General features: G+C 56.3%; 1 protein-coding gene across 3 annotated transcripts in view; it reads left to right on the top strand.

Annotated features, from left to right (window-relative positions):
- The window catches only part of AFAP1 (actin filament associated protein 1), a 148,262-nt gene extending 133,268 nt beyond the window's left edge, over positions 1-14,994 (top strand). For all 3 annotated transcript variants that reach the window (XM_088836562.1, XM_088836561.1, XM_055434213.2), the window contains 5 exons: positions 378-492; positions 4,806-4,970; positions 6,641-6,831; positions 8,078-8,242; positions 10,175-14,994. In XM_088836562.1, the coding sequence (XP_088692688.1) occupies positions 378-492; positions 4,806-4,970; positions 6,641-6,831; positions 8,078-8,242; positions 10,175-10,201 (663 nt within the window). In that variant the 3' untranslated portion in view covers positions 10,202-14,994. The remainder of the gene's footprint in view (positions 1-377; positions 493-4,805; positions 4,971-6,640; positions 6,832-8,077; positions 8,243-10,174) is intronic.
- Positions 14,995-22,062: the final 7,068 nt, after the last annotated feature.

Raw genomic sequence — 22,062 nt, 5'->3', positions numbered from 1 at the left:
GCTACTTCCCCAAAGACCGTCCCACCTCAGGAAAAGCCGCTTATCCTTGGAAGCACCGCAGCCCCGTGCTCTCAGAAACCCACCATCTGTGCCAGTGTCTTGATCGGCATAGGCCACCTCCCGGTAGAAATATGTGACTTTGGCGCACTGCAACTGAGGACATCCCAGGGTGCCGGAACCTCCTTAGCTGCTCTGGGAAGTTTATAGCCGTCCGGTGTTGGGAAGCCAGGCCGATGTTGACCAAACACCTGTGCTTTTTTCTGTCTGGGCTACATTCGAAAGAGACAGACACTGAAACTGTTGACTGCAAAAAAAAAAAAAAAAGCAGACGTGTTTGTCTGCATGTTGCTCATTCTCCCACGCGTTTATCTCCACAGTCGAAGGGCAGGAAGCCCCCCGTGGCCTCCAACGGCGTTATGGGCAAAGGCAAGGCTCCGAGCGGGCAGCAGAAAAAGGCTGACTCGGCGGCTGGTGTGAAGCGGACGCCTTCGAGTAAGTTGACCCTTCCATCTCCCGTGTTCTAGCTTTGGGCGCGGCGTGCGGAGCTGGGGCTGCGTGGCCGTCTCCCTTCCCACCTGGGGAGGTAGAGAGTGCCAGGTCTTGGGGGCAGGGCGGTGGGCAATTGGAGAGAGAAATCCGTTCACACGCAGGCCCTTCCTCGTCTGCTGGGTTGCAGAATGGCTGTGACTTTTAACCTTGCTCTTGGGTTGCTGCATATCCGAGCAGACAGCTGGTTCAACTACAGACTTGCTCGCGCGTGGTTACCCGTGAAGTAGTTCTGGGTTCGGGAGGCGGTGCTTCTGTGAGGGGCCCCAGTTGGTCAGGCTCCTCTGTCTGTGTCCCTGGTCTACCGAGGGAGCTGCTTGGGTTGAGTCTCAAAAGCTGTCTGAACCCAGCCTCTGTGTGTGGGAGGCATAGACACGGTCAGCCAGGGCCTCTGGCTGAAACAGTGGGGCAGCGCGTGTCCCTCAGACCGCGGGAGCCTCTCAGGGTCTGTAAGAAGTCCTGCTCCCCCACCCCGCTGTGCTCTCTCTCCTGCCGTGTCATCCCCCCGGCCCCCCACATCGGGGCGGTGTCATCGTCCGCCCCACTGTGCGAGTGTAGATGCAGGCTCAGGAGTTGGTGAGGCTCCCCGAGGTCTCCCCAAACCTGTGTGTGGACTGGGTTTCCAGGCTGCAGATCCAGCAGGGGCTGGACTGAGCAGAGGAGCCATGAGACCCCAGAGAAGGGAGCCCGCCTGCGCCCAGCATCCTTCATGATCCACAGACGCGTGCCTCCGGGGGCTCGGTCAGCATACGCATTTGTATTTGCTTCAGCCCTGGCTGTGTTGGATCGCTTTTCATCCAGCCAGTCGGGCAGAGGGGGCTGCAGACAGAAGACCAGGCAGTGGGCGCCTGGGGTTCTGTCCCTGAGGGTCCCGCAGGCAGATGCGTGCTCCAGACAGGCCTCAGCACAGGCTCTCAGCAGGCCCGGGAGCATCTCGCTGAGTGTGGGCCTGTCAGGGAAGTTTCCCCGGGAGGAAGGTGGGAGTTAGGAGCTCAGTCTGACATGCCCACCTGGGAAGCCAGGCTGACACATTCTGAGCTGGGCTAGGCGTAGCTCCTCCCAGGTAGTAGCCCCAACTCCAGGTGACTCAGCACCTGGCTGCCGACCACGCTGAGTGCCAGCGGCTTGATTTCAGACTCAGCACCCGGTGGGTGAGACAGGGCTTCGTCCGTGGCTGCGGGTGTGTGCGGGCCCGCTGTCGTTCCGGGGAGGCGCGGGCCTTCCGTGCATCAGCTCCCCAGCTCTGCTCGTCTCCTCGGACAGGCTCTCACTGCCCGTGGGCCTCATCCTCGTCACTTATCTAAGTGTTCTTTCTGACCTCATTCTCTGGGCAGATCTTGTTTCCCTCGTGCAGTCAGGTGCACTCACAGCCTCTCAGGCCCGCCTGGGAGGGGCGGGTGTGGGACGGGGCACCATGTCTGCATCCCCTGTGCTGCGGGGCCTGGGCCACAGGGACGCGGCCTCCATCGTGTCTCGGTGCCTGCTCCTGCTCTGCTTCCTAGACGGTTGCTCTCCTTGTCTCACGAGGCCTCCGGCAGGGAATCCCTGCTGCCTTTGGTGACATCCAGTGATGAAGAAAGAGAAATTGCGGTCTGCGTTTTTGCCGCATTCAGCCTGTTGCATTGCATCCCGGATGGTGTTTGTTTCACGGGGACCAAATAATGTGGGAGGCGGTAGGCGACTGTACACAGCTTTGTCAGGAAACAGCTTAGATCGGAAACGAGCGGGCCAAGTTTGGACTGCGCTCTATTTGTAGAATACGCGATATCCACGCCCCCGAGAGCAGTGCTTTTTTCTCAAGCCATTTTAAGATTTTTCTTTTTGATGTGGGCCATTTTAAAAGTCTATGCTGAGTTTCTTAAAATATTGCTTCTGTTTTATGTTGCGGTTTTCTGATCCTGAGACACATGGGCTCTTTGCTCCCCAAACAGGGATTGAAGGGCCCCCCTACATTGGAAGGCAAAGCCTTAAGCCCTGGACCACCAGCGGAGTCCCTTGCATGTCAGGTTGTTGATTTGGTCATTCTCATTCTCTGATCCTTTTAATATCATTCTTTGGGGGGGCGTTGGTGGGTTTTTGGTGAGGGGAAGATTGAGCAAAGGTTGATGGCTGTGTGCCTGTTTCCATAAATGCAGGTTCATGCAGTCACCATGGTTTGCCTTGCAAGAACTGGAGAATGCTGGGTTTAGGAGAGGCGCTAGAAGTGGCTGGAAATGGCTCACCATTGCCTGGGAGGGTGGACAGTGCTCTGGGGGCTCCGTTATTGCTGACTGGGATGAGAGCTGCCGGGGAGCGTCCACCATGGCCCGGGCATCACATGGTCCTATTAGAGGGAGGGGTTTAGTACAGACAGCAGTTGTGTTTTGTTTTGTTTTTAACGCACAAGTTAGGCTTTAGCACTTGTGCTTTATGGGGGGTGAAGCTGAGGCTCTGGGAGATTAACTGCTGGCCCACAGTCATGGCCTCTTCCCTGATCCACTGCCTTCATTACTGACCGTGACACCCCCTTCCTTCCCCACGGCTTCTCCCCAGAAGTCATTTCCAGTCTAGTAATAGTGTCAGACATGCAAGTAAACCACTGCCGTATCCCGTGGGATGTGGGCTCCCAAGGGCAGGGCTGCGGGAGGCCTTGAGTCGTCGTCAGGTGTGAGCAGTTAGCTTCAGGGGCCTCGGGAGACCGTGGGAGCTGCAGAATTGTTCCATCGCTCTTTCATGTTGCACTCTGCGACCCCAGGGACTGCAGTGCTCCCGGCCTCCCTGTCCTTCAGCATCTCCCGGGGCCTGCTCAAACTCATGTCCCTCGAGTCGGTGATGCCGTCCAACCATCTCATCTCTGTCGTCCCCTTCTCCCCCTGCCCTCAGTCTCTCCCAGCATCAGGGTTTTTCCCAGTGAGTCAGCTCTTCGCATCAGGTGGCTAAGGTATTTCAGCTTCAGCATCAGCCCTTCCAGTGACTACTCAGGACTGGTTTCCTTTCGGATGGACTGGTTGGATCTCCTTGCAGCCCAGGGGCCTCTCAAGGGTGTCCTCACAGAACTGTGGGCCCTGACTATTCTGGAAAGGCCAGCATAATTAGAGAAAAGAGCACGGGCTCAGGGCTTACCGCGGTGTTAACTGGCCGTGTGACGCTGGCCACGCCTCTCAGCTGTGCCGAAGGCTGGCCTCCTCTTTGCTCGGTTATCCGCTGTCTGTGTTTAATGAGCATTTACCTGTTGCTCATTCTGTGCTTGCTCAGAGTTCTGGCAAGTGTTAATTTAACCCTCATAACAACCCTGTGAAGGCGTCCCTGGTGGCTCAGCGGTGAAGAATCCACCTTACAAGGCAGGAGACACAGGAGACTCGGATTCCGGCCCTGGGTTGGGAAGGTCCCTGGAGGAGGAAATGGCTCCCCACTCGAGTATTCTTGCCTGGAGAGTCTCATGGATGCAAGGAGCCTGGCGGGCTACAGGCCACGGGGTCGCAGAGTCAGACGCGACTGAGCGACTGAATAGCAGCCCCACCCCGTGAACTGCCCACTCTCGCTGCCCCATTGCACAGGGGAGGAAGCGGGCACAGAGCAACGCAGGGCCTTGTTGGAGGCTGCACAGCAGGGTGGCAAGCTGGGACTCCCACCCAGGCAGTTGGGCTCCAGACAAGGCTCTGCATGCCCCTTCACTTTCTCACCTGCCCACTAACCCAGCAGATTCCTGCTATGAGCTCTGTCCACACCAGGGGCCACCCCTGCCACCCCCGGAGCGGGCATAGGTGCCGTCAGAGTCAGCAGAAGAGTCCACGGCACCGCTGTAAGGGTCAGACATGACGGCGAGAGGACTGCACGCATCCAGAGATCATTTCTGGCGCTGATAGACCCCTCTTCTCAGACTGCAGGACGTTTTGTTCTCTCTCAATCTTATTGAAGAGTATACGTGGCATCCTGCTTCAATGGGAGGAGTTAAAGAAATTTCCTAATATTCTATTTTTTTTTTTTTTTGCCTTTTCATACCGTCCATGGGGTAACAAAGAGTTGGACACGACTAAGCGATTTTGAGCTGAACATTCTGTTTTCATCTTTGAAATTCATTTCAAAGAATATCAGATCATCAGAACCAGTCACTTTTCTGTTTGGTTCAAACCCGTCCTGTTCTTTTTCCTCGTTGGATTAGCAAAATGACTTGCTTTGAGTTTATTTTATGGAGCTGGTGGATCAAATGGGCTTTATAAATTAGCCCGTCATCTGCTTGGTTAAACCTAATTTCCTACCGATGCTTTCTTTTTTGAAAGATGCTGACCAGTACAAATATGGCAAGAACCGGGTGGAAGCAGATGCCAAACGGCTGCAGGCCAAAGAGGAGGAGCTGCTGAAGAGGCGGGAGAGCCTGCGGGACAGGCTGGCCCAGCTGCGCAAGGAGAGGAAGGGGCTGAGGGCGGCCATCGAAGTGAACACCGGTATGCGGGGGCCCCCTTCTGCGGGGCCAGCGCCTCCCCCCAGGGTCTGACCCGCACCAGGCTCTCATCCTTCCATGCGGTGCTTCTCGCCCTTTGGAAGCCTTGCCGGAAGCCGGGGCGGGCCCACGGTGTGGAGTAAGGGCCAGGCAGGACAGGGCCCCTGGCTGGACCCGTGTGGGTGCCGGGAGCTGTCCCGCCTTCGGTGCTGACGGCCGTGTTGTGGGAGCATGATCCCCAGAGCTCCAGGGCTCTGGTCCCTGGCTGTGATGGGAATCTCAGCAGGAGGACACGTCCGCAGAAGCCCAGGTGGGAGGCCCCCCGTGGGGCTGGGAGGAGCCCCCTGTTCCCTGCGGAGGGACCGGTGAGAGTGGGGTGGTGGTGGACTCATAGATGGGATCTGGGAAGAGCCCAGGGGAGCGAGAGCAGCCCCAGAGAGGCAGGGGAGGAGGGGACCCCAGTGCGGACCGCAGCCCATCTGTCTCTAGGTCAGGCCTGTCATCAGGCCTCCTGTAGGTCAGGCCTCCTCCCCGGGCGAGCTGGGCGAGCAGTACCTGGCTCTGGAGTGGGCGCTGCAAAAACGTCTGTCTGCTCCGCTCAGGGCCGAGTCTGATCCTGGGGCGAGGATGACGCTGTCAGTTGTGATCCTTTGGCCTTGGGTCGGGGGTAGGGGTGAGGAGGAAGGATGCAGAGACCAGGGCGGTTCGGGAAGGGAGCCCCTGCTTTCCATCGGCATCTGCGCCGGAGGAGCTGGTGGATATGCAGCAGTTAGCCGTCAGCTCCAGCCGTCCCTGACTCTGTAGGTGATTTTTTAAGAAGGAGAGCGCTTTCAGAGTTTAAAGGATGGGAGGCCGGTGTGTGCCGGTCTGAGACAGCCTGTAGGAGGGGCAGGAGGTGGTATCTCCTGTGAGACCCCTCTGCTGCCACCAGGGACAGGGAAAGGGATCAGAGGCTCAGGCAGAGACCTGAACGGGAGCCCCCAGGTCAGCAGGACGGGAGGAGAGTCCTTCCCTCCGTGTTTCCAGTTTGCAGGTTAGTGAAGATGCAGACAGATTAGACCAGCTTTGGGCCTGGAAGAAGCAAACCCTCGTGTGCTGCCAGGCACCAGGCTGGGGCCATGCCCACCAGTCGGTCAGTGCTCGGGATCAGTTTCCTGATCTGTGCAATGGGCATATCACCTGCCCTCCCGTGTCACCATGGCACATTTCAGATGAGATGAATACAGCGAATGTGCCGTGTTCTGGAGATGGGAGCTGTATTATATTTTGAGCACAGGGCCAAATAAGATGACTCAAGAGCAGAAAAAAATGAGAAGAAAAATATTCAGACGTTTCAAGTCAGTGGAACCTTTGGGAGCCACCTCGTCCAAATTCCTCATTTTAAAATGACGGTGTTGAGGTCCAGGCCCCAAATTCCTGCTGTTTGTGAGAATCAGGGTCTTCTGCTTCCCAGTCCATATTCTCCCAGCTGCACGAAGGAGGGCATTTGGGAAGGGACCCTGCTCCTTTCAGGAACCGCTGGATTGGAGTTTGGTGGGAAGGACTCCAGTTGGGTGGGGAGCAAGACCCCCGGGGTTGGGCCAAGTGCCTCGCAGGGGGCCCCACACGTCCATCCTCGGATGCTTGGAAGTATTTGCCTTTGGTTAGAGCAGTAGTGTTCCTCTGGGATTCCAGGCAGGAAGACCCAGGTGGTCCTGGAAGAGAAGCTGAAGAAGCTGGAGGAGGAGTGTAAGCAGAAGGAGACGGAGCGCGTCAACCTGGAACTGGAGCTGACGGAGGTCAAGGAGAGTCTCAAGAAGGCACTGGCCGGCGGCATCACCCTGGGGCTGGCCATTGAGCCCCGCTCAGGGACGTCCAGCCCACAGGTACAGTCCACCCGCTCCCCGGGAGAGAGGCCAGGCGCGCTCTCCCGGGTCACGACTCATCCCCCCAGCAGCAGCCTCACCAAGACACAGCTCATGTGTCTGCCCGAAACGCGTTCCTTGGCCGTGTTTCAAGGTCACAGACCCTGAATTTCTTCTCTGTCTCACTGAACCTTTTTTCAAAGGTGGTGGAAACTCCGAGTCTATTTTCTTCCCTTTGGCAAAATCTGACTATATATTGGGTTGGTCAGAAAGCTCGTTCAGGCTTCCTGTCTGACGTCGTGTCTCTGGGCACCGAGCGCTGCTCTCCGTGTCTGGGGTTACCCCACGTTCCGGGCCTTCCTTTCCTCTCGAGGGTCTCCCACTCAGCCCCTCTTGTCAGCTCTCCTTCCACATGCCCTATCCTCCTGAGGCTTGTCAAGCTCCCAGTCTCCACCTCAGGTCTGCTCCTCTCTCTTGAGGGCCCCTCCTGGGACCCCAGAGCTGCCGTCTGCCCGCGTGCGACTCTGCCTTGTCCCCACCCTGACCACAGCCTGGGAACAGCGGCTGCCATGAGGCACACCTGTCCTGGGGGAGGATGTGGGCTGCCCTCCTCAGAGCCCAGCTCGGCTTCCCAAGGGCAGAGAGGTTCCCTCCTCCCCACCCCCAACCCACCCCTGCCCCTCGGCCAGAGTGTCCTTTGAAGGCCTTTCCAAGTGAAGGAACCGTGGGGAAAGCTGGCTGCAGCCCCCAGGGGTTTCTCCGCAACCCCTCGGAATGGTCACTGAAGCTCTGTTCTCCTCAAACGGCGTTCTGTGCGACCTCACCAGTGTTTGACCTCACACGTTGCGCAGCGAGCACAGGGCGGTCAGTCCTCGAGACCTCGTCTGGGGAAGGACAGCAAAGGACAGGTTCGCTTGCTCCGTCTCAGGACTTGCTCTGGCCCATGGAGACCAAGCTGTAAGCGGCCAGGCATCCTCCCGATGGGTCTGTGGCCACCACCGGGAGCCGCACCCTGCAGCTTCAGCATCAGTCCTTCCGATAAATGTTCAGGGTTGATTTCCTTTAGGATTGACTGCATGGAGCTCCTTGCAGCCCCAGGAGATTCTCAAGAGTCTTCTCCAGCACCACAGTGCGAAACCATCAATTCTTCAGTTGTCATTTTTGCCTCTTTCCCAAACCCGTTTTCTTCATTAAACATTCCCCTCATGGAAAGTGCTGCTGACCTGGAACCCACACCTCACCCAGCACCTCCTCTTTCTGTTAACAGTCTCCAGTTTTTAGGCATCAGACTCTGGAGAACTCGCCCATGTCCAGCTGTGAGACCAGCGACACAGAGGGCCCAGTGCCCGTGAACAGTGCAGCCGTCCTGAAGAAGAGCCAGCCGGCCCCCGGCAACTCGCCCTGCCGGGGCCACGTGCTGCGGAAGGCCAAGGTGAGCGCCCATCCCGCCCAGTGGGCGAGTGGCAGTGCGGAAGGGGAACAGGTATCCTGGTGGGGAGGCAACCCCAGCGCCGATGCAGGCAGGAGGGGTGGGGGCACTTCAGCGCCAAGTTTGTTGGGGAATGTAGGGGGCTGAGGAGCTAAACGTGGCCTCCTGATCTGGCTCTACAGCTTCTGTATATTAGATACTGTTCCACAAGTATCTATCTACCCAGTTGTTTTCTAAAGTCAGACCCTCCTTCAGGAAGCCATCCTTTCAGAGTCAGAAACGGCTAAGACCTGGTCTCTAGGCCCACACCATCTGTCGTCAGGAAAGCCGGCAGCTCTGGTTTCTTCTGACTTGTGTCTTTAGTGATGAAGCAGAGATTGGCCAGGTGACCAATGGGATCCTTTAAAAAAAATTAGAAGTCGAGGCGTGCTCTTCTCCAACCCCTCCCCTGGCCTCCTCACCCTCATCCTGTAAACCTGTACCCAAGGCGCCATCCTGTCGTGGCTTTCAGTCCTTCGCTGGCACTGCCCACTGAAAATTTTTGATGCCAAACTTAAAATCTCAGAAAATTAAGCAACAACAAAAAAGCTGTAGATTATCAAAGTACGCAGTTCAGGGTGGTGTAGCTGACAGCATGTGCTGTGGAAACATCCTGCTTGGTCCAGTCACCCCACTTCATCCAGAGGAGTTTCATTTGTCCTGACGGACGTGGAGCCCGGCCGCCCTCCCCTCTCTCCCTCCAGGACCCTCTCCGTGCTGCCGTTACCTTTGTTCTCTGGTGGTTTTGGAGCCAGTGCAGATTGGCTGGGGAGATACCGTTTTCTGGAAAGTGGATCTGGTGTTCGATAAAAGCAGGAGTTAAGCATAAAAGTGCCGGTTAAGCACTGGCCGCGTTTGACCAAGCCTGTGTGTATTGGTAAATCTGGGAAAAGAAGGATTGTGCGCCATTGGTTACTTTATTTCAGTTCAGTTCAGTTGCTCAGTCGTGTCCGACTCTTTGCAATCCCACGGACTGCAGCACGCCAGGCCTCCTTGTCCATCACCAACTCCTGGAGTTTACTCAAACTCAGTTCTATTGAGTCGGTGATGCCATCCAACCATCTTATCCTCTGTTGTCCCCTTCTCCTCCTGCCTTCCATCTTTCCTTAGCATCTGTTAAGTATTCTTAGTTTGCAGAGGAATATGTTTTGCCTGAGAGATATTTAGAATCGAGCTGTCCCATAAAGTCCCCCTAATTATTTGCAGAAGGGAAATACAATAAAAATATTATCTTTTTTTCTTTACTGTCAAAGAAACCAGTTTACGGTTCTGTAGCTGCAGCCTCTGGAAGGCTCCGTCTCGTGGGCCTGCCCTCACCATTCAGAGGCGCGTGCTCTGTGCGTCCCCCTCACGATAAATGTAAACAGTGTGGTTTTGGCTGCGGTGGATACACAGCTGGCCACTCAGACCAGCCCAGGGCCTCCCTGACGGAATGGGGTTGAGCGGGGTTTTCCCGGGACTCCTGAGCATAGTGACAGGGGTGCCGTGGCTGGAGGAAAAAGGTGGTGGCCCGGCCCGGCCTCTGGGAGCATCCATCCACCTGTGAGTGCATCGCACACGTGGTCTCTGCTCCCACCCGGCCATTCTTTCTGGGGACTCCTCTGACTCGTCCTGAGTTCTCATCGAGATCCGTCGTCCCAGGCAGTGTTCCTAGGGCAACGCCCGACTCCCGAAGAGGGCTGCTCTGAGTGTGAGAGGGTGTGCCCCCGAAAGCTGGGGCATGGCCGGTCACCCGTCACGGGGTTTCCCAGCATGAGGAGGGCTGGCGGGCCCCAGCGTCCAGCTCTGGGCAGCCGTGTCCTCCCCGTCTGGGCACCGGGAGGAGGCAGCTGGGCCTGCCCGGCCCCAGACGTGCCCTGTGGACCTGTACATGCCCCCTCTCCCCTCGCTCGGCAGGAGTGGGAGCTGAAGAACGGAACATAGAGTCGGAGGACGCCCGGCTCTCGCAGCGTCGAGTGACTGCCCCACGACTGCGCTCCGGTGCCAGGACCCAGGCCCGCCGCACGCATCCTCTCTACTGTATAATGGTTCCCTTTAAAGAGATTTGCTTGTAATGCTTTGGCTTCCAACTTCATTTGTGAAAAGACAGCAAGGGGCGGAAGGCGGGGAGCCTCCCGCCGGCGGATGAAGAAGCCACAGCTTCCCACCCAGGTAGACAGCAGCTTCTACCCATCCCCACCCCTCCAGACCGAAGACCTGCAGGGACCTCTTTGCAGACACGCGCTGGGCGCAGCGTGGGCCTCCGGCTGCCCGCTGCTTGGCTGGGTGCCCCGGGGACACCCCCCACCCCCCCACCGCCCCCCGAGTTTCACCAGCGCCTCCCCCACTCCCGGTAAAGTCACCACAGAGCTCTGCTGTGAAGCAGTTCCTGTCTGTTTTTACAAACATTTTCTGAACAGATGCTTTTGTCCCCAGGACACAAAAAGCTGCCACTCTTCTGTAGACCTTAAGAAAATGTCCACTCTTTAGCCTGGGTTGCACTTAGCTCCCAGGCTTTTCCAGAGCTTCTGGATCCTATTTTATGAGTGATTTGTCCCGCTTGGGAAAGGCAGCAGAGGGCTTTCGGTGCTTCATGTTGTGTGTGTCCTTTCCTGCCTTTTCCAGCATCCACACCCACTCCGACCCCCTCAGAACCGGCGGGTGGTCTCAGAGCCCTGGGTGTCCTTGGGGTGACCATCACACTCATTCCCCAGGGGCCTGGCTGCCAGGCAGGGCCTCTTGGATTGTCCCTGTCTGCCTCCTGTGGGGTGTTTCTGGAGCCTGAGACGCGACAAGGACAGGCTCGTCCACAGGAGGTCATCTGGGTCTGAGGACCAGGCCAGCCCTCCCGTCTGCAGAGGGACCTCTCAGGAATATTCCCTGTGGGAAGCGCAGCCATGCCCAGGACGGCCGTCAGCCACCCCGGAGCCCCCTGCACACTGACCGAAGGACCAGTCACACGCGTGGATGGGCTCTCTGCCCACCGCCGTCCGAGCAGGCCTGGCGTCCGCTGCCCTGTGGGTGTTTCTCGTCAGATACAGGAGCAGAAAGTGAGCAGTCAGCGTCCTGTGACCACGTCCTGGGGCCTGTTTTCTGCAGGCCACGCTGGTCAGCATTGCTGTCGCCAGCAGGGTCAGTGTGGCCCCCGAGGCCAGCACAGGCCCTAGCTGACTTTACCAACCAGAGCAGGGCAGTGGGCTTGGTGCCTAGGAGGTTCTCAGCAGAACCGGAAGCTTTTATCTGGACCATGTGAAGTCCCTCAGTCGTGTTTGACTCTTTGCGATCTCATGGACTATAACCTACCAGGCTCCTCTGTCCATGGGATTTTCCCGGCAAGAGTACTGGAGTGGGTTGCCATTTGCTTCTCCAGGGGATCTTCCCGACCCAGGGATTGAACCTGGGTCTCCTGCAGTGGAGGCAGACTCTTTACCAGCTGAGCCATCAGGGAAGCCTGTTTACCTGGAGCCCACCTGAAAAGCCTGGAATTTTTGCAAAGCCGGCTGCCTGGTCTGCGAGCTGCCACCTGGTGCCCGACGCTCAGGTTCGTCCCCCACAGTTGATACAGCAGTGGGGGCGCATCTCACCTGCACCTATGACCCTGACCCCAGGAATTCCATCTAGGAAGTGGGGAGCCCATCTCCCCAGTCCTGTTCCCCCGTTCTTCCATCCACGTAGGAGGCTGTACCACTTGGCATCATGTGAAGCTGGTTTTCCATAAAGGAGAAAAGCTGTGCCCCGCTCTAGATTCTCGTTGCCTTGCGGTCAAATGAATGTTCTCCGGCTGTGGCGCTCCGGCTCCTCTGATCGGTCCCAGACAGTAGGCTTCGATTGTTACTGAGAAAGGGATAAGGTGACCTTAGCCTGGTGCAGGTGGGCAGTCAACCAGCGGTGGGCCGGTTGGCAGAGATCACCGCAGCCATCTCTGTGGGTCGCACCCGAGGACAGCGGTTGGTACCGGAGCCGGGATTTGGGCCCTGGTCTTCAGACTCCCAGTGTACGTATTTCCTGCCTAAAAAACCCACATTTTTAAATTCAGTTTCACAACCATAAGCCTTTTAAAGAGAACAGAGGAGTCAATCCTGTCTCATCCCCCGGAGCCATGTACAAGGGGCCCCACAGGGGTCACGTCCGCCAGCGTCGGGCTGTGTGATGTCACATGTTTCCCGCGACGTCTCAGATTCAATCAGAAAGTTAGGCGTTTGCTTCAAAATAAGTTATTTATTTGTATATGTTCAGTAAGTATAGTTTTTAATTTATATCTGTACATATTAGACACACCGTGGACATCTTGTCAGAATCCTGGCAGCGACAGCAATCTCTGTAGCCCACGCGAAACATGCCCCAGGGGGCTGCCCCCTGGCCCCGGCAGGGACCAGGAGGCAGTGGTGACGGAGTCAGGCTTGGGGGAGAGGCAGCCGGCCTGGACCCTTGCTCCGGGGTGCAGGCCCCCATCCCCTGGGAGAAGTGGATCCTTGGGCCATGTCCCCATCCCTCCAAAAGACAGTCGTGGTCATGAAGTGCTGGTCAAACAGGATCCTGACCGAAATGAGATGAATGTGGTGGCTGGACCAGAGCCCTGGCGTGAGACAGTCCCCTCCCCAGGGTCTCGAGGCCCTTCGCTTAGGATGGGGCGACCGTCAGCCTCTCAGGCCTCTGCTTCTGGCTCTGTTTTGGCAAGGGGTCATTAACCTGAAAATCCCCTCATTTCCACATTTTATGAAGTGAAGCAAAAGTCACTCGGTCGTGTCCGACTCTGTGACCCCATGGGACTATACAGTCCATGAAATTCTCCAGGCCAGAATACTGGAGTGGGTAGCCTTTCCCTTCTCCAGGGGATCTTCCCAACCCAGGGATCGAACCCAGGTCTCCCGCATTGCAGCTGGATTCTTTACCAGCTGAGCCACCAGGGAAGCCCAAGAATACTAGAGTGAGTAGCCTATATTGCATTTTTATAGTGTTTTTCATTCACTCCCCAGCCTTTTGCACAGACACAGAGAGCACGCCATGTCGCCCTCGACATGGGCTCAGGAGGCAGAGAGGACCGCCCCCCAGGCCACCGAGGGTCGAGCAGGGCCAGTCTGTGGGTCCGACAGCCGTCTGCGGGAGCCTGGCGGGGCCGGGCACCTGCACATGCGTCTCCCCAGGCTCTTCTCCCGGGGACCGTGTAGAACCAGTCGTGGCCCCTCAGTTCACACACCTTGGCTTTGTCCAGCTGGACCGTGCCCTTGTCCATCTCCCCGGTCCCTGAGCTAGTTTGGGGTGTTTTCATGAAAACCCAGGATGACCCTGATGGGCTGGAGATGTGCCAACTTGGAAAAATCTGTCACAGAAAGTAAAAGGCGTGTCCTGGCCCTGGAGGCCGGCCCCCCAGCCAGGGGTTTCAGTTCCTGTTCACTGAGAGAACACTGCTGGGTTTGTGTTTCCCAGGGAGGGCGCGGGGCTGAGGCTGGGCTGGGCCTGAGGGTTGTGGGCAGAACGCTGTTGCTTGCAGCCCCAGCCTTTCTTTCCTGAAGATTACGTGTCCGCACCCTGTTTGGAAGGAAATTTTGCCCACGGGCAGCCTTCTCTGATTATTCACCAGCGTCTGTCCTGGGACTGGAGCCTTCGCGGCCTGGCACAGGGGTGGGCACTCGGGCAGGGCGTCCCCCGCGTGTCTGTGTCCTAGCCCGGCCACTCCGCCCAGCGACACCTCCTCTAGGAGCAGCAGGACGCCCGGGCCAGCACCTCTGCTCAGCAACATTTCAGTATTAAACTATTGCCTTCCTCTTTTTTTTTCTAAATTAAATTTTTTAAAGAAAAATGATTTCAGACCATGGCATAGTTTTAAAGAGGGCATTGTGTTCTTGTTGTCCTTACTGTCTTATCATCCCCATGATGACTGGGCTGATACTGTGAACTAAACTAGAAATAAATTAACATTTTCATGTCCACCCCTGCAACACACACACACACCCCACACACCCCACACACCTCAGCATCCCAGAAAAAACAGCAGCCTCTCGGTGGCCCCCGAGCCCCAGCCGGACTGCCCGTCCTGTGTCCTTGGTGAAGACGAACGAGCTTCACGCCCAGGGAATCTTGGCCTCATGTGCACCCCATCTTTTGGGAAATAAGCCAGTTCCGTCCTTCCAGTAAACCCAGCTTGACAGCGGACAAGCGTCACCAGGTGTTTCTGTTCGCTGCCATGGAAGAAACTCTCCAGATGGAATCATCAGATCGTATTTCTTAGGGACCAAAGGTGTTTTTAATAAGATGATCTTTGATTTTTTTTTTTCTAAAAAGGAAACACTAACTTTAAACTTTAGCATCAACTCTTAAATTATACGTGTTCAGCGTTAATTGACCATGGCTGTGAGTTGTAAAATGTTTTCATATTAAGAATGTAATTATTTCCTTATTGTATTTTTTAAAAGCTAAAGTCATATTTAAAATTCTCTTTGAAACAGGCAAGAAACAGGAAAGGTTTTTTTAATTAAATATGTTGGCGATGTCCATTTAAAATAATTGTAAATATATTTTCACTGTTTCACCAAGTATTTAATTCATAAAGTAAAAAAAATTTATCAGAAGAGACTCGCATTGGAAATACTCATTTTCAGTCCCTTTGCCCGATTTTGTAACAGCTTCACTTGACTTTCTGCTTTGCTATGGATTTTCTACAGTTTTACACAGTGTAGCCCACAGACTGGCGCCCTCGGGCGTGCCTTCTTTGTGTATTGCTAATAAACTCGACTCTCCCAACCCAGCCTCCGTGTCTTAACTGACTTGGTTTGTGGGCAGACGGGAAGGACTGTCCAGTGGATGCAGTTTTACCAACAGGGCATTTTTCTTGCTGGGGCTTCAGACAGTAAAGAAACTGCCTGCAATCCAGGAGACCCAGGTTCGATCCCTGGGTCGGGAAGATCCCCTGGAGGAGGAAATGGCAACGCACTCCAGTATTCCAGCCTGGAGAATCCCCATGGACAGAGCAGCTTGGTGGGCTACAGTCTAAGGGGTTGCGAAGAGTCGAACACGACTGAACAAGACGAATGCTTTCACTTTGCTGGCCGGGTTGAGAAGGGGTATAAGGAGAGGTCAAGGTGGGGCATGTGTTTTGTTTCTTTGCAAAAATAATCTTTCATGAAAGAAGCATAGTGCTTTTAGTAGCTTTTAGCTCAAGGACCCAAATATTCGGATCAGGAAGCATCTGTTCTGAGTGCAGCTCTGTGCCTGGCGCTGGAAACAGGGCCGATGGAAAGTGACTGTGTTCTCAGGGTGCCTGCTCCAGCCAGGGAGACAGTCATGTCCACAGTGTGGAATGTTCCAGAACCACAGGAGAAGGAGCAACTGCCTTTGAGGCTGCTGCCTTTGGTGGTGGAGTTTGCAGGGCTTCCCTTGCAGCTCAGCTGGTAAAGAATCCATCTGCAATGCAGGAGACCTGGGTTTGATCCCTGGGTTGGGAAGATACCCTGGAGAAGGGATAGGCTCCCTACTCCAGTATTCTGACCTGGAGGATTCCATGGACTGTATAGTCCATGGGGTCGCAAAGAGTCGGACACAACTGAGCGACTTTCACTTTTGCAAGGGTGGGTATTTGAGCTGGGTCGTGGTGTTTAAATAGGAGTTCAGCAGGGGGAGAGGGGCACTGCAGGAGACCGTGGTGGCGGGTGAGAGCAGGTCCGGAGAGTGTGCGGGCCTCCTGTCTGTAGATGGAGGTTGGGGCGGGGCCTCTGTGGAGAGCATCCAAGCCTTTTGGTGTGTGTGGAGTGGGGGGATGGCCAGGTTTCTGGTTTAGAAAGACCATTCCCAGGGGGAGGGCAGGGAGTCAGAGTGACACGCGGGCTGGCTTGTGTGGCGCACTGACCTCAGGGCCAGGAGCAGAAAGGCCACTGTGGGTGCACAACCCACTGAGGGCTGATGGAGGTCAGACGGAGGAGCCCTGAGGGGCTGGCCAACCTGCCGCCAACATGGAACCCAGGGGAACAGAGCTTGGCCAGAGCGGCAAAAATAAGGTGTCAGCTTGGCCTCTGCAGGATGCCTGGGTCACCAAGGAGGGGTGGCCTATGTCTGTGTGTGACTTGGGGACCCAAGTCATCACCCACCAGGACCCAACCTTTCAGGACGTTTTTTTGGAAGGCTGGGCCATGCAGCATACGGGATCCTAATTCCCCATCCAGGGATTGAACCCACGCCCCCTGCGTCGGAAGTGTGCCTAAACCACTGGACCACCAGTGAAGTCCCTGGGCCCCCTTTCAGAGGTCAAGGACCAGGTGACTCAGGGGGGGCCTCTTTCACCTCCACTCTGCTCTCCCTGGGGCTGGGGTTGGTGTTGGCTGGTCATGCCCCTGATAATGAGGGCCCTTCCTTTGCTAGAAGGAAGCAACTGCCCTGAGTCAAGTAAGCTCGCTTCTCCAGGCCCCTTTAAACAACAGGAAAATGATGGTCCGCGTGCTCTCAGCTGGCCTCAGTGCCGTCCAAGCCATCCTCCAGGGCAGTCCTCTGCCCGCTGTTCACTGTCCAACAGCAGGTTGTTCTGCTTGGCGAGGGGCCCAGTTAAGCTTCATTAGAATGAACTTTAATTGATTCTTTTTCCTCCGTCTTGCACATGGGTCACGTCCTGGCGGGCTTGCAAATGAGCAGGAAGTGCCTCTTTCATTTCTTTTAAAACTCAGCAAAAGGGACACCAGATTTCTTGGTTTTGCTTTCTACAACCACGGAGACAAATTTGGGGATAGTCATCCCTCCAGCTATAATCTTGGGGGCAGGCGACACGAAGCCCTGGCCAGCATAAATCAGGAGCCCGGCTCTTTAAGGGGAGGCAGGGAAAACGTGACTGCTGTGTGTGACCCAGAAACTCTTATGATGGGGACTTCATCAATTTTACGATGCTATTAAAAATGGCTGTCTTTTCAGGGATCAGTTAGCCGGAAGACAGAGCCGGGGGCACGGAAGAGGTGATGAAGTGGGCCAGGTGTCCTCACCTCCAGGCCTGGGTGGCCTGTCCTGGACACCAAGAAGTCGGTCTGGTCTGGGACAGCCCGCATGCCCCAGGGGCTGAGGGCAGGGCATTGGGGCATCGCCTTGTACTGAGGCTTTGACACCTGGGGCCTCGCTGACCCTGGAGGCACGGCCCTTCCCAGGACCACTCAGTTCCTCGAGACATCGCCTGCAAACACCGCTTTCACATGTGAAGCGACCAATTCAGAGTCCACACCCCAGCCACCTCCTTTATGAGGTTCATACGCTCCAGGGACCACTATCCTGACCTAATCACCCCCCGGGCCAGGTACCGCCCCTGGTCCCGGAGTCTGCCGAGATTATCAGGCCAGCCCATCCCCTTTCCTTCCTCTCCCCTGCCTCTGCCTCTTGACTGGCCGCGGGTGCTTCCCTGGGAGGCCTGGCCTGACCTGACATGGTGTGACCTTCCGGGGAACAGGGACTCTGACAGACTTCCCTCCTGATCCACCCCACACCCCCCCGTACTGGGCAATGATAAAACCTGCGGTTTGAACACCCCAGTCTGTGGGAAAGGCACGCTGGGTATCGTGTGATGGGAGACCACCCGTCAGGGAAGCGTCCTACAGCATCCGTCAGACTCTCGTCGAACGGAAAGCCTCTGCTCTGTGGGTTCTTTGCGGCTGGATAAACGCTGTCATTTATTCACTGATGGTGCATTCCTTCGTTCATTCAGGGACGCTTTACTGAAACCCCTGCGGCGCCTGGGGCCCTGGAGGCGCAGAGCTCCATAAACGCGGCTGTCAGCACCGGCTTCTCACCCAGCAGGTGTCGGACGCGTGTGTGACCCGGCGGCCTCACTAATAAACACGTGATTATAAGTCGTGAGATGCCACGAAGACCCCCCCCACCCCCACCCGTCCTCTGGTGGTGACAGACTCCAGCTGCGGCCGACCCTCCGTGGGAGGCGCCGAAGACCCATCCCCACCCCTCTGCATCAGGGGACTCAGGGGTCCCCGGGGACACTCCCACACCGACCCTGGGAGGATGGGGGGGGGTTCCAGCACAGGGGGTGTTTCTTGAAAAGCCCTATGTTGGCCACTGAGAACAGGAGCCGTCTCCCCCGAACCCAGGCCAGATGAAGGTGACTCTGGAGGAGGAGAGCCCAGGAGATGTTTGGTGTGACTCACTGATCTCGGTGTCCCTAGGTTTGGGGTCATAGACATGCCACTAAGTTCTCAACTTGACCTCTGCAGATCAAGCCATAAACACACGCTGGGCCTGGAGGTTCAAGACTGACTTGAGTTGCCGCGACAGAGGGGAGCATTGTTGCCACCTCCCAGACCTGAACGGTCACACACCCGGAGTCCCCGGAGTCCAGGGGACCTTGCAGCCCATGGCGCCTGATGCCAGCCCGAGTCTGTAAGGCGCTTCGCCCCCAACCTCCCCACGGGTGGGTACGCAGCATGCGGATAGAGACTGTGCTGGGGGTGGGCAGGGAGCCCGCATACTCTGGGGGTGGCAGAAACTGGCTCCCACCCCAGGCAGGTTCCTGGGGATCCCCAGAGCCATGGAGGCCCCCCTGCCAGAACCGCGGTTGAGGGGTTGAGATGTTTGGCAGAGCTTCAGCCTCTGCCTGGGTCAGAGGGTTCTGGTGTGAGGATTCCCCTGGTTCCTGAAAGTCTTGGGGATACAGCCCAGGCCACAGGAAGCACCCCCTCCTGGTTTCCAGACCCAGCGGGTTCCCGAGGTAGGGACCCCCCCCTCACTCCATCAAAAGTCCTCCTCTTCCTAAACTAGTAAACAAAGCAACCTTGGGACCATCCGGACCTGAGAGTTGCAGGGCGGGGACTCCGCCCACAGCCCCGCCCAGTTCTGAGGTTTCCCGCCTGAGAGAAGGGGGTGGGCTCCCTGCAGCTGGTGCAGATACACCGCTTCCTGTGGACACGCATGGCTCCCAGCCTGCTACAAAGCAGAGACAGCACTTTGCCAGCAAGGTCCGTCTAGTCAAGGCAATGGTTTCTCCCGTGGTCATGTATGGATGTGAGAGTTGGACTGTGAAGAAGGCTGATCGCCGAAGAACTGATGCTCTTGAGCTGTGGTGTTGGAGAAGACTCTTGAGAGTCCCTTGGACTGCAAGGAGATCCAACCAGTCCATCCTAAAGGAGATTAATCCTGGGTGTTGATTTGAAGGACTGATGCTGAAGCTGAAACTCCAATACTTTGGCCACCTCATGCGAAGAGCCAACTCGTAAAAGACCCTGATGCTGGGAAAGAATGAGGGCGGGAGGAGAAGGGGATGATAGAGGATGAGATGGCTGGATGGCATCACCGACTCGATGGACATGAGTTTGAACAAACTCAGGGAGATAGTGAAGGACAGGGAAGCCTGGCGTGCTGCAGTTCACGGGGTCACAGAGAGTTGGACAGCTTCCTGGTGGCTCAGTTGGTTAAGAGTCTGCCTGCAATGCAGGAGACCTGGGTTCGATCCCTGGGTTGGGAAGACCCCCTGGAGGAGGAAATGGCAACCCACTCCAGTATTCTTGCCTGGAGAATTCCATGGACAGAGGAGCCTGGTGGGCTCTAGTCCATGGGGTCACAAAGAGTCGGACCTGACTGAGTGACTAACCTTCATTTTGTTCATCTCTTTTAACGACTAAACCACCCAATGCCTGGGAGGCAGGTGACCTTTTTTGTTCTATGCCTGTTGGTGATGTTGCTCCCACCTGGCAGGAAGCAGCTGCCCTCACGGGTCTAGGCAAATGCTCCAGCTCTTGCTAAGCAGCCAGGGAGGCTGGCTTCTCCTCCTCCAGAATGCCAGCACCTTCAACCATGCTGGTCGGGTCTGGTGGGGAGAAAACAGCAGGTCCTGTCCACGCCTTGGAGGGACGCAGGTGACCAGCTGCCCTGGATGCTGCACACACAGAGGGTTTTGGAAAGGGCGCTGGAGGCGTGTGTGACCATGGATGGGCTGGTGATGAGCATGTCGGGAACCGTCTTTGAAACGCCTTGGTCTTTGGCACGAAAGTGGGCAGCTCTGGAGAACTTGACCAGAAGCTGCTTGAATCTCAGGAACTGCTTGAAACTTCCCAGCAGCCGCCCGAGTCTACGGCAGCAGAGCAAAAGCCTTCCAACCTTGCGTCCACCCACACGGCTACCCACAGCCACCTCCCCAGAGGACGGCACCCAGATCTGTCTGAATCTGCACCCCTGCCTCTTCTTGGCCAGATCGCACCTCTGCCCCAGCTTCTCAGGAGACCTTCCAAGGGGACATGAGTGATGCCGGGGGGTGGGTGGGTGACAATCAGGCACGTGGGATGGCGGAACAAGCAAAGACAGCGATGCCACGTCAGCCCGTGGGTCACTCCCGCCTCGACTCCAGACGCAGAAGGCACAGAGCCAGCCTAAGCACCGAATCTCACCCTACAGTTGTCCTTGAGCCCGCACCAGCCCTGGGTCTCAGGGGCGCGCACGGGAATCTCGCGGCTTCTTGCCCTCTCTGTCTGCACGTCTGCCGCGGTGAACACTGTCACCTGGTCCAGAGGCGGCCGCCAGCCCCGCGGGCCTCCCAAAGCACCCACCGGGGGCGCTGACTTTTGAACCACCCCTCAGTTCAGTTCAGTTGCTCAGTCGTGTCCGACTCTTTGCGACCCCACGGACTGCAGCACACCAGGCCTCCCTGTCCATCACCAACTCCCAGAGTTTACCCAAACTCATGTCCATTGAGTCGGTGATGCCATCCAACCATCTCATCCTCTGTCGTCCCCTTCTCCTCCCGCCTTCAATCTTTCCCAGCATCAGGGTCTTTTCCAATGAGTCAGCTCTTTGCATCAAGTGGCCAACCAATCCTTGGTTGATAGAAAGTTGTATTTTGGGGTACTTTTCCTTTGAAATGTGCCCAGACCTTACAGTTTTGAACGCTTTCAAATCTGCGCGAACCCTTCTGCTTTCCACACAGACGAGCCACACCCAGCCTAGCCCTGTCTGCACAGTCCCTCTATTTACCTCCGGGCTCAGGCCCCCCCATCCCCCTCTGGTAAGTATCCTGCGTAGATTTTGTAAGACGTTTAATCTTTATGCTTCAGTTCCCGACCTTCTTACAGGATGCACTTTGTCCTGATGCTGTGTAGGCCTTTTAACCTGCAGGTTCTGACTCCTTCCGGCTTGGCTTGCGTGCCCTGATTCCCGAGGACGCCTGTGTTGAGTGGGAGAGCTCTCGCCATCTCCTACAAGGCTTTTATTGACTCCATTCCTCGTTGCTTTGTTATTTTTAGAGAGAGGCAATCTGCTCTTCAGCCTTCTGCTCTTTATTACTTTCAATGCAAATAGATGCTAATTGCGCTCCTGCCTGTTCACTCTCCGGCCTCACCTCCCTCCGGCGGCGTCCCCTCCTCCTCAGCCTGTATCTCTTCTGTCTGGTCTCAAAAAGGCCACATCTTCTGACATTTCACATTGAGACACGACACATACAGTCTCTAAACTCTCCTCCAGCTCCCTTTAATGAGCTCTTCTGCACCAACCATGCTTCTCTCCGAACCTGCAGCGCAGCCCTCCAACGGTCTCAGATGCAGGATTGTTCTTCCGGCCCCTTGAGGCTGTGGTTGTATTTCTTCCCGGTTATCTATCCTTGAATGAAGAGCACTCCCTCCAGACCAAGCGTTTTCTGGTTTAGGAGCCCCAGTCCCCTCTCCCCTCGCTGCGTTCCCAGCTGCTGGGGGAATCTTCGTTTTGCACATTAATCCTGAAGGCAGCGTGGTGTTGCCCCAGACAAATCATGAGCGTCTAGCCAACCATCACCATGTGTGCATCCCTGGAATTGACCTCTATCTGAGGTTAGGACTGCAGGCTGAGCATTTAGATTGGCATCATCA

This window comes from Moschus berezovskii, chromosome 5 (genome assembly GCF_049115385.1).
Source record: "Moschus berezovskii isolate FMDL1 chromosome 5, NW_MosBer_1.0, whole genome shotgun sequence".
NCBI lineage: Eukaryota > Metazoa > Chordata > Mammalia > Artiodactyla > Moschidae > Moschus > Moschus berezovskii.
The sequence above is the reverse complement of the archived record's forward strand: the minus strand, read 5'-3'. Positions and strand labels throughout refer to the sequence as shown.